Genomic DNA, 12,429 nt, shown 5'->3' with positions numbered 1-12,429 from the left:
CTAGAGAGATTGGCCATGGAGCGTCTCACAGGGACCTTAAACATGAGACTTTGTGCCAAGAGATTGACCCAGAACTGTCTCGCGGGGACGCAGAACATGAGATTCTTGCAAGACATGTCTTACTTACAACCAAATAAGACCACGGGCAGCAACACACTCAGTTGTGTTTTGGATTTGAGCACACACAGATCCAGGGCTCTCAGCGCATATAAAACGTATAAGGACAATACGTTACAGATGAAACGTCGACGACAAAGCGAAGAAGAAAGCAGCGCGGAGAAAAGAGACCCAAAATTGTTGGAGAGACAAAAAGAAAAAAAATAATCTAGGTGCAAATTCATAAAATAAGGAAAGTAATTATCATCACGGAACAAGTGGAATTGAAAAAAAAGCACGTCGAATCCGGATGTTGGTGCTATACACATGCAGAGCAGATTATGAAAGCAGTGGAATTTGAAAGGCTCAAAAAAAAAAAATTGTTGGAGACATACAAATGTGGAGAAAGATAAAGAATATGAAAGTAGGAAAATTAGAAAGTATAAAAAAAAGAAAGTAAAGATCGCAGTAGCGCAAACAAATGGAAATTATTACTCGAAAAAGGGAAAATAATGACCACGGACCAGGTGTCACTGAAAAAAAGGCAGGACAAAGCGAGGTCAGAAATAAAAGACAAAGAGTAGAAAACAAAGTAAAACGTCATAAAGAGGTTAAAAAACAAGGGGGCCAAACACGTGCAGAGCAGGTTAGAGAGATAATGAAAACTGGAATTCAAAAGACTCAAAAACATAGGCGCGAAACACATGCAGAGCAAGATACAGAATAAGAAAGTAGAAAAAAATGACAGTGTCAAATAAGAAAGTAAACATCACATTAGCGCAAACAAAGAGAAATTATTACTCGGAGAAATAACTAAAAGACGAATAGAGATCAAATATATGGACACAGGTGATATGTCAGAGGTATGTAAATATTGTAAGGCTTTGAAGTTTAAGTCAGAGAATTTCAAAAACGTGTTTTACCTCACATGCATTTATTGGTTACTTTGCAAAAAAAATGATTAACTGCTGATGATGTCGATCTCTTTGTCTGTGCTGAAATTCCAAACAGAGAAACCTATCCTGAATTATGGTACAAAGTACATGGTACAAAATGTCTCACTGACCTCATTTAAAAGATTCAGTGTGTTTAGACTCAAAAGCTTCCAAATATTGTTTTTACAGAAGTTCTGAAATAAAAGTGAAACTAATGAAATAGCAACAATTCAAAGAAAAAAAAAATCTTAAAAGTGTGTATCCGTAAAACCAAACAAGGGGGTTGGCGAGCGAAGCGTGCAGGGGGCGAAGCACCCTAGTCTTAAAAAAAAATAACCCTGGGTTAAATTAGTTGCCAACAACAGTTGCAGTTGGATGGGATCTTGCACTTTTTTAACATGGTCTTCAGTAGGAACATTAGAAAATTTTAGATGTGAATCGGCCAATCGGCTAGTCCTATCCATTTAATTTTTCCAAAATAACAACATCAAGTCGAGTTTTGAAGGCCCCTAAAGTCCTGCTGTCCACCACACTACTTGGTCACTTATTCCAAGTGTCTGTGGTTTTCTGTGCGAATGAAAACTTCCTAATGTTTGTGAGAAATTTACCTTTAAAAGTTTCCAGCTGAGCATCGACTAAGGTGTAACTGGCTGTGTAACACTCTGTGGGGCAGTCGAGTTGGGGGCATCCTTAGTATGTGGTCCAGCCATCTTAGCTGGTGTTGGGTGATTGGGACCTCAATATTTCTTCACTTGGTCCTTGCAAGTATTTCAGACTGAAGCTCAGGATCAGGCCAGGTGATATTCAGGATGTGCTGAAGCCAGCGTATATAAAAGAGTTCAAGGGACTTGATGTGGCGGCTGTAGATTACCCAGGGTGCACAGCTATAGAGGTGGACAGCGATGTAGACTGCGCTCAACACATGGCATCACTGGACTCTTATTATCTAAGCTCTTGTGAATGAGCATGATGAGATATTGACAAGTTTAGCACAGACATGTGCCGACTTACAGCTCCATTTGTGACCAGCCACGTGGCCGTATGTCAGACTGGTCGGATCATGAAGTGTACAGCTCATCACCACTGAGGTAATGCAGGACTGGTGTGGCTCAACAGGATGCACACCTTAACTACATACGGATTTAACGGAGTAGCACAAACTACACACCGGGTCCGTGTAAGGCAGCGTTTCTTAACCATTGGATTGCGACACCAGTGGGTTGCCTAAGCCAGTGTTTCTCCATCATTGGGTTGTAACCCTGGTTGCCGCCATTGGGTTGCAAGTAGTTCGCCTAAGATATCGACAGCACTGCATATGTGAGCTTGTTTCACTAAGGGGAAAGTTTGCAATTGCTGCTCAAGGGTCACCAATGAATTTAAAAAGGCAAAACTGATGTGTAGGACCAAACAGGTTGAGAAACTCGGGTTTAAGGAAGGCGGTGTGGGCTGAATACGTAAGTATTAGTCACGTGGAGCAACGCCGATCATAACAACCCTTAAAGGGCCCTCCAAGAATCAGATACGGGACCCTGTGAAATGTACTGTATAATAAAACACTCATGTCTGGGTGCCCAGTCCAAGGGAGCAATCGGATTGACCAGTTTGGCTTTGGTGATGCGATCAAAAGAGGAAGTGCGAGTGTGAGATGCACAAGGAGGAGTAAAGACGTTGGAGGCACACTGAGGAAGATGCGCCTTCAAAGAAGGAAAATATAAAACTTGACAGATGTGAGAAAAGGGCCTTGAAAATAAGCAAACTTTATGGGAACGCACTTGAGACAGGGAGCGCCAGTGACGAGACGTTCAGACACACATGAATACAGAAGAAAGGCACTGAAGGTACACAGAGGACAAGAAATAGCAAATATTCTTAAGTCAGTCTAGTCTTCAATAATAATAATAATAATAATAACAAAAGATTTATTACTGCAGCTGGCTTTGGAAATTTATAGATAGATAGATAGATAGATAGATAGATAGATAGATAGATAGATAATGAAAGGCAATATATAACAGATAGATAATGAAAAGCACTATATAATAGATAGATGTGAAAGGCACTATATAACAGATAGATAATGAAAGGCACTATGTAACATAGATAATGAAAGGCACTATATAACTCATAGATATATAGTGCCTTTCATTATCTATGAGTTATATAGCGCCTTTCATTATCTATTATATAGTGCCTTTCATTATCTATCTGTTATATAGTGCCTTTCATTATCTATCTAACAGATAGATAATCTAACAGCTAGATAGATAATGAAACGGCACTATATAACAGACAGATAATGAAAGGCACTATGTAACAGATAGACAATAAAAGGCACTATGTAACAGATAGATGTGAAAGGCACTATATAATAGATAGATAATGAAAGGCACTATATAACAGATAGATGTGAAAGGCACTATATAATAGATAATGAAAGGTACTATATAACAGACAGATAATGAAAGGCACTATATAATAGATAGACAATGAAAGGCACTATATAATAGATAGTGAAAGGCAATAGATAGATAGATAGATAGATAGATAGATAGATAGATAGATAGATAGATAGATAGATAGATAGAACTTTATTTTAACCCCAGCGGACATTTGGCTTTTTTTTACAGAAGCTCTTTAAATAAATAAATACTGAACATACATTGGTAGCCAAGAAAGTAAGTAAATAAATACTGTAAACACACACACTTTGGTCTGAACACACACTAGGATGACTATAAAGCAAGAAAAATTCAAAAGAAACAAAAGTTTAACAGTATTTACGGTATTTAATAAGTATCACCGTTGGTATACAGGAGCCTCCTGTAACGTTTCGTGACCCACTTCTGCTGAATGGTTCGTTGTCTGATAGTCCTCAGTGTTGGTGTGTCACAGAGATGTTGTGCAGCATTGTTCATATTGGCACCCGGTTTTGTTTTCATTCTCTCCTTTGCTATGATGTCCAGGGGGTCCACAGTGTGCCCCATAACTGAGGCTGCCCTTTTAATTAGCGTGTTGATTCAGTGGTCCTCTCTTGAAGTGATGTTACCAGTCCAGCACATCACAGCATAGAAAGCCGCACGGACCATCAGAAGAGTTGTAGAAGATGTGGAGGAAGTCACTTTCCACATTAAAGGAATGCTGTCTCCTAAGGAAGATGAGCCTGCTCTGCCCTTTCTTCTCTAGGTCCTCTGTGCTCCAAGACCAGTCCAACCCCTCATTAATGTGGACCCCCAAAGTATGTGTAGAAGTGGACCACATCTACACCCCTCATACGAATCACCTCAACTTGCACAGCTAAGTCGACACATGAATGTATTCCATTTCCACATTGTTACTTGGTCTAAGGGGTCTCCTTTTGCAAAAGTCTCATTATTACTGACTGACTGAGAACTTCCCAAGTGTGCCGGTGGGCATATTCTCCAGTGCAGAGCCCCACTTGTATCTACTACCACCTCAGTCCTGCAGTGGGGTTGGAGACGGGGGGGTCCTCTTTTCTGTATTTTCCCCTCTGCTTTCATTTCGGCTCAACATTTTGCTGGAGGCGAGTCATTTTTCTCCTGAATTGTGAGTTCTGGTGTGATAAATGAATTTATATTTTGGAATGAAATAAAGAGTATAAAAGAGACAAGCACCAGACCTCAGAGGGCGATCACAATGTTCTTCAAGCACTTTATTGTCTTCTTGTATTCCTTATATTTCATTTTAAATAACAGGAGCAAAGACAAAACCTGATGTATTTCGACACCCTCCCCCCCGTATTAACACGTACCTTCCAGGCACTTAGGATTATTAAATATAACCCCGGTGGTCAGTATACAGCAAACCAGACAGACATCTCTAGACAGACTTTAAAACAAGGCAGCTATTTAGTGCTTATTGTCGTTCTCTCTCTATATATTTATATATATATATATATATACATGTATATATATATATATATTTATACTGTATTAAGAAAAAAAAACTAATTAGATTAATGCTAACGTTGTAGCATATATTACTCAAAACATTGCAACAGTGCAATGAATAAAAGAAACACAGATTGATTCCCCTCCTGCACGCCACAAAAGTTGAAAAGGTCCATTTATTATGGAGGGGAAAGGGAGGAGGGTGTTTGAGGTCCGAAGATCACAGCCGTTCTTACAATTATAAAAAAAATAAAATAAAACAAGAATAACCTGAACTACAAAACTGCAAAAAAATTAAAAGACTAGAAATTAAGAAGAAAAAAACATTTGTAGGATAAAAAATGAAGGCCCCACAAATGCAGGAATGTCGAGAAAAATAAAAAAAAAAAACCAACAAAAGAAGTGTCACCTCTTGGTGGACAAACCTGAGGGAAGGGGGAAGACAAATGGACACAGAAGGGAAGAGAAGGACCACCCCTGACTCTTCAGCCCGTTCAAACATAGCTGACGACAGGACAAGTCTGAGGACTTTCTGATGCCCACGTCCTCGATCGACTCAACGGCACAACTGAATCTCAGGAGGTGACAAAACTGGGGAGGCCAAGTTAGTCATTGTGGTGCCTTCATTGTTAAGAGTTTGGCTTATTTTGCTCGTTTCTGAACATTTAAGGGGCAGTCAAATATTGACTTTCCACTATGGAATGCCAGCCCCCAAACCTAAACTTAAAGTCTTGGGGGTCACATCTCGTTTGCAAAATACCCTACCTGTCTGCTTCAAGATCTAAAGGAGACCAAGAACATGGCACCTCTTAGAATGGGCACCGTGCCTAAAGGGTGCACTTCAGGCCCACGAATGGTGGTCCCCAAAGCAACTCCTTCAACAGAAGGACTCCAGGGAGTGCTAACCACACAATTCCCAGCTGAGCTCAAAACGTTTTGGTACAGTTAGCTCTAGGCCATAAAGACTAATCAGGCATCAAAGGTGTCATGGACAATTGGGCAGCCTGGGTATCTGCTGGCCAGTAAAGGAGCTTAAAGGCAGCCAGAAAATACGGCTCTGATCTGGAAGTGAAGCCTGCATCCCAACCAAGGAGATATGAACTGAAAATGTGAGACTCCGATAATCAGCAATTGTCAGTGAAATCAAAATCAAAGCCTGCCATCCTTACAAGAGTGGTGGTCTTGGATGACCCAAATATGGCAGGGAGAAGCATTTCTCATGAGGTTATTTTTGAATGAAAGACCCTTATTATTGTAGAAAATGTGAATCCCTGGGTGCCACAGGGTGACCCAATAAAAGTAGAATATCTCTGTAAAAATCTGTCTAGTGTCCGAACTGCGTCTCTCATACTCGCTTTGAAAAACAATGTAAGTTTTCATGACGCAAATACTTTAGTTTAAAGGAGAAACATAACTATAGGAATATTAACAGGATGCCATCTGGTGCATAGTAAGCACAAGGAATCACCCCACAACTTATCTTCTTAAAGGAATACTCCACCCGAAAATTTTGTTTTTAAAAATTTTGTAGTGACGACCGAGAAAAAAGTTTAATTTCATGTCATCATGGAGAACAGAGACGACAAAGTCTCTGACATAATGGAGTCGATGGTGAGCAAGGGTGTAGAGCAACAATCAGTATCAAAATCTCCATGAAACCCACAAGTCACGTCGTCCAGTCCAAACACATCTATTTTTATTAAAATATTATTAAATAAACCACTTCTGGAAAACACTCTTGAGAACTAAAAATGGAACGCACTCATCCACAATCGAGTATCTGAATTGAAGATCCGCCCCCTCCTCATTTATTGGCCAGTTTGCAGCCCACTATTCGCATATTCTTTAGGAAAGATTGCACTTTACGTGATACATCGAAAATGGTTGCATTGAGAGAAGAGTACAATTAAAGATTAAATGTTAAAGAAAAGCATTTTAAAACATTATCAGGAAGAGAATGTGCCTCGGACTTCTGCGTATCTGAGAAACTTCCACAGACAGAAGGTCGATATGACCATTCACAGACTACTGCTAAATAACCCCACGGTGCACCAGTTGTGGATTCGATTTGAATATAATTGTAACAATGGGAAGACAATCTTTTGCGTTTGAGCGTTCCATTTACATTCATGAAAGCGGTTTCCAGAGGTGTTTTATTTAACAATATTTTAGTAAAAATGCACGTTTGGGACATTATGAATGTGCGACTGGATGAGTTCTCATGAGGATTATGCAACATGAGTAACATGAGATTTTTTCATGGACATGTTTGATATTGTGTGTTGTTGTCCAGTATTGGTCGCCATGGTCCAGGGGTTTACAGTTCTGGAGGTCTGCTGTGGGTCCAGATTTTAATTCCAAACATTTTCAAAATTAGAAGTCAGGCCTAGCAAATATTGAAACTTGGTCTTTAATTTGATGGCTTGTTTGTGCTTTCATTCTTCCAAGTCATATCTTTTATCACATTGTAGATTTTTCATTTTCTCAGAACATTATGTGTGTGTTTTCTGGTCCAGAACAAATCTGTACCTCTTGGTCCTTCCCTTCTCGCTCATTTATTTGAAATCATTGTAATAACTCAGATACTTCATGACGCATATACACTGCTTTAAGTTAGCTGCTGCTGGCTCTTTTGTCGTTCGCGCCTCATTATTAACTGATGGCTGCTTAAGAAAACAGGAAACAATTAAAACCTCAATACAGCCGTTAAAAATTTAAATAGGCGATTAAGGGTTCACAATCGCAACAAGCCAGTTAACTAAAACTAAACTCAAAAACAAACTACTTTGGTTGTAAATAAATGGGTTTGAATTAAAGACTGGGTTAAATCCAAAACCTGCGGCTACCTCTAGGACCAATGTTGAGTACCCCTGCCAAAGATGACTATTACATCAGAAACTTTCTTATTGTTATCTCCGTTCTGCATGAAAACAAGAAATTAAACATTTCTCAGCCATCACTACCAACTTCATGGGGTAGGTAACACGTAAAGAAATATCTTTTCGGTGGAGTGCAATCAGAATGACCCTTAGTGCCTACTGCAGCTCGTCCACTTTAGGATCATTCGCTGGTCCTTGTTCTTAAGGCCCCGTTGTGGCCTAGACACAAAAGACCTCGTCATTCGAGAAGACGTTTTAACCTCGCGTTCATCGTTTGCACTTGACTCATATTTACAGTTTTAGGAGTCAGATAACGTAAAAATTCTTTGAGCTACTTAAATAACATTACCACAATGTCAAAAATATATTAACAGTTACTTATCTTCTAGAGCAAAGTAGAATTTTATTAATGTCACTTTTTTGATTACTGAGTGTTCTGAACGGGCTCTGCCATTTCAGAGTTACATTGCAATGACATGATGCTCCATCGCTGGGAATGCGGTTCCCGAAAGTCGTAAATGCTGACATCACTAACATGACGCTTTAAATGCTGTTAATGTGTGTTTTACGATGTCAAAGATTGCTTATCGCTATTAAAACAACAAATTCTCTTTGTCTGAAACTCCTGGTTTTTTGAAATTTTCTTTCGATTTTTCAACAACGACGCTCTGGTCTTGTCAAAAATATTTTGCGGATTTGGCTAGTTACGGGTCTTTGCTGTGCCCTAGTAGCTTTCAGGTTGCATAACATTATTCATTTTTTGTCATTTCTCTATTTTTTACTATTTATTTGGTGACAGCCTCACCTCGCTGTTTTATGCGGTTACTTTTCTGAATGCCACCATTTTGTGTTCTTGGTTGGTATGATGCCGTCATATTTTACCATCTTCTACACCATTTCTGAGGCTTTCCTTACACGTCAATTTTGGATTTGTCATTAGGGTTTGCATCTCGCTTTTCGAGGGGTGTGGCCTACACATTCGCGATCTCCAGTTCATCGTACGACGGTATACAAGGTCAGCTGGTTAAGCATTTCTTTATCCGATCTGGAGAAATCATACATACCTTAAAAGCAAAACTAAAAAATTGCTACTCGTTTATTTGTGTCTCTCTTGGGTTTGACTTTGATGTTATATTTTGTCTGGGTTTCAGTTGCTACTTTTATTGTAATTTGTTTTGCTTTTATGCATACCTCACAGTGACCTCACTTGTCTCCTGCACAGTCCGGACAGATGCTGCATGGTGGCTACTCACCAATGCCATATGACCTGTGACATTATGGCTCTCATGTTGTAAAAGATATTTGCATGCAAAGTTGCACAAACTTTGAAGGAAAAACTTTTTAAAAAATTCTCGATTCAAATAAAATAAGTTTTAGAGAATGGTTTTCTGGTTTTGATCTCACTTCACTTTTTGACTAATGACTGGCTGCTCACTCTTTGGCTTTAGTACTCTTTAGTATTTTCCTCCAAAAAGCGAATGCTTAATTCAGCGGTTCTCAAACTTTGGGGCGAAGTAACAAAAAAGCGGGCGCAAATGTTGCTATACGTGGCATAATTTCGCTATTTGTAGGGAAATTTTAAACTTATAGCGGTGTATCGGCAGCAAAAAATATAGGAATAAATTTTATTAGGGTTTCAAAAAAACGTTAGGGGGGCGCGATTAAAACTGTTATGAAAACTCGGGTTACAAATACTTAAAGGTTGAGAAACGCTGGCTTAATTGATCTCTGCCACTCAGTTCCCATTTAAACTGATTAGATTTTCATTGTGTATCTTAACTTTATTGCTGCCATATCTTTCACTGCATGGAAGTGCCATTAAAGAAGTGTAAAGCTAAAACAGCTACAATGTGAAGGTGATATTATTAAAAATGTAGAGATTTGATTTCGATATCCACTATAGGCAGTGCCCATGAAAAACTGAGAGAAGAATCAGGCATTCACCTACCCAGATCAGCCAACTCAAGCTAGTGACCCTGTGATATTAAAGTGTTCAATTCGTGTTACTCAGCTTCTTCAGAAGCGCAATGCCATGTAAAAGAGGATCGTCTGTGTCCATTTTGGTGACTACTTTGTACGGTTTGACTTTCATCCATCATCACCACTTCACGCTGAGCGATTCCGTAAGGAGACACAACAAGGCTGCCCATTCTTCACAGGGACACATCTCGTCAATAATAAGGGGCACCACATAGCGGGTTGGAAAATGACTGACTGACTGACCACAGAGTGTTGGCATGCTGGGTGTCACAAGCCTCTGGATGGCTCTTTTTCACCAATTCAAGTATTGGGCTACCATACTAGCTATCTGAAACGTCACATCGCTTAAGCCTTGAAAGAATAAACCTCGGCGTCAGACTTGACCCTGGGTACCAGGAATGGGACTCCGTCGACAAGAGCAGGCATGGAAGGGTGATGTTCACACGTGACAGGACTCAAGAAGCTAAGCACACCTGAAGCCCCAAGGGATGGGAATCTTATGTTGGCAGATGCCAACCTTCCTAAACATCAAGCTAAAAAAACAAAACATAAAAAATAAATATAAAAAAAAATCCTTTTCTTTTTGAACGGCTTGATATGCCACTTAAATATTTGGTCCTTAGGATTTCAGCAATTAATTGGCATGCTTAGAAGGCAGATCTGAAGTTTTTTTGTAAGCAGTGTTTCAATTTTATTTGCAGAAAACAAATACTCTCAACACCGGACTCAGGGTGCTTCCGTGGCAAGTGTTCCTTTTTTTTTTCTTCCTGTGACTGTAATTTTGTGTTTTGTCGGGAAAGATAAAACGCTGAGAAAGTGCTCCTCATCCAGCTTTCTTCACATGTGCAGCGCATCTTGGAATTTGGTGCTTGTGTACCGCGCGTGAAATCCTTTTTTATTGATGGTGTCGTCAGAGTGAAAGCGGATCATTATGGAATCCCCAGCTGAGTAGATTTCCTCTGGTGGCTGAAATTACAAAAAAAAAAGAAAAAGAAAGTAACAACTGTTTTAATATGATGGAGAATTGATATTTTGGCTCCCTCAGGTTCTCAATGCCTTTTTACATTTAAAATAAAATTTATAATTGTCAGAAAACATCTAGTCTGGCAAATATATGCAATTGTTACATTCTGTCGGCAACAAAAATAAAATAAATCAAACTGTGGAGAAGTAAAACCACAACATCTCAACAGTCAAACCTGACAGAGTAGCCTAATAAGCAATCGCTACAGAAAGCATAGTGAGCTCTTTCAGACTGGACTCACCTGCTGCATTCATAATTCCAATTATTCTCATCAGGTCACAGGTTCAAGTTTCCAAGGATAAAAAACAACCAGTTCAAATGCTCCTTCATCACAAAATGTGATGTGATGAAGACCATGGAGAGGCTGCTGCTTCACCACCTGAGGCCACAGGTTCAACACACCCTTGACCCACTGCAGTTCGCATACCAGGAGAAGGTGGGAGCGGAGGATGCCATCATCTATATGCTACACCGATCCCTCTCCCACTTGGACAGAGGCAGTGGCGCTGTAAGAATTATGTTTCTAGACTTCTCTAGTGCCGTCAACACAATCCAACCTCTGCTCCTTACGGACAAGCTGACAGAGATGGGTGTAGATTCATACCTGGTGGCACGGATCGTGGACTATCTTACAAACAGACCTCAGTATGTGAGTCTTGGGAACTGCATGTCTGACATTGTTATCAGCAACACAGGAGCGCCGCAGGGGACTGTACTTTCTCCGGTCCTGTTCAGCCTATATACATCGGACTTCCAATACAACTCGGAGTCCTGCCATGTGCAAAAGTTCGCTGATGACACTGCTATCGTGGGCTGCATCAGGAGTGGGCAGGAGGAGGAGTATAGGGACCTAATCAAGGACTTTGTTAAATGGTGCGACTCAAACCACCTACACCTGAACACCAGCAAAACCACGGAGCTGGTGGTGGATTTTAGGAGGCCCAGGCCCCTACTGGACCCCGTGATCATCAGAGGTGACTGTGTGCAGAGGGTGCAGACCTATAAATACCTGGGAGTGCAGCTGGATGATAAACTGGACTGGACTGCCAATACTGATGCTCTGTGCAAGAGAGGGCAGAGCAGGCTATACTTCCTTAGAAGACTGGCGTCCTTCAACATCTGCAATAAGATGCTGCAGATGTTCTATCAGATGGTTGTGGCGAGCACCCTCTTCTATGCGGTGGTGTGCTGGGGAGGCAGCATTAAGAAGAAAGACGCCTCACACCTGGACAAACTAGTGAGGAAGGCAGGCTCTATTGTTGGCATGGAGCTGGATACTTTAACATCTGTGGCAGAGCGACGAGTGCTGAGCAGACTCCTGTCAATCATGGAGAATCCACTGCATCCACTGAACAGGATCATCGCCAGACAGAGGAGCAGCTTCAGCGACAGACTGCTGTCACCTTCCTGCTTCACTGACAGACTGAGGAGATCGTACCTACCCCACACCATGCGACTCTTCAGTTCCACCCGGGGGAGTAAACGTTAACATTATACAAAGTTATTGTCTGTTTTTACCTGCATTATTATCAATCTTTAATTTAATATTGTTTTTTGTATCAGTATGCTGCTGCTGGAGAATGTGAATTTCCCCTTGGGATTAATAA

General features: G+C 40.4%; 1 protein-coding gene across 3 annotated transcripts in view; it reads right to left on the bottom strand.

Moving 5' to 3' along the window:
• Positions 1–10,464: 10,464 nt before the first annotated feature.
• Positions 10,465–12,429, bottom strand: part of LOC114647313 (tolloid-like protein 2) — a 339,436-nt gene continuing 337,471 nt past the window's right edge. For all 3 annotated transcript variants that reach the window (XM_051923412.1, XM_028796002.2, XM_051923413.1), the window contains one exon: positions 10,465–10,764. In XM_051923412.1, coding sequence (XP_051779372.1) covers positions 10,709–10,764 — 56 coding nt within the window. In that variant the 3' untranslated portion in view covers positions 10,465–10,708. The remainder of the gene's footprint in view (positions 10,765–12,429) is intronic.

This window comes from Erpetoichthys calabaricus, chromosome 2 (genome assembly GCF_900747795.2).
Source record: "Erpetoichthys calabaricus chromosome 2, fErpCal1.3, whole genome shotgun sequence".
NCBI lineage: Eukaryota > Metazoa > Chordata > Cladistia > Polypteriformes > Polypteridae > Erpetoichthys > Erpetoichthys calabaricus.
This window is presented reverse-complemented; position numbering and strand designations above follow the sequence as displayed.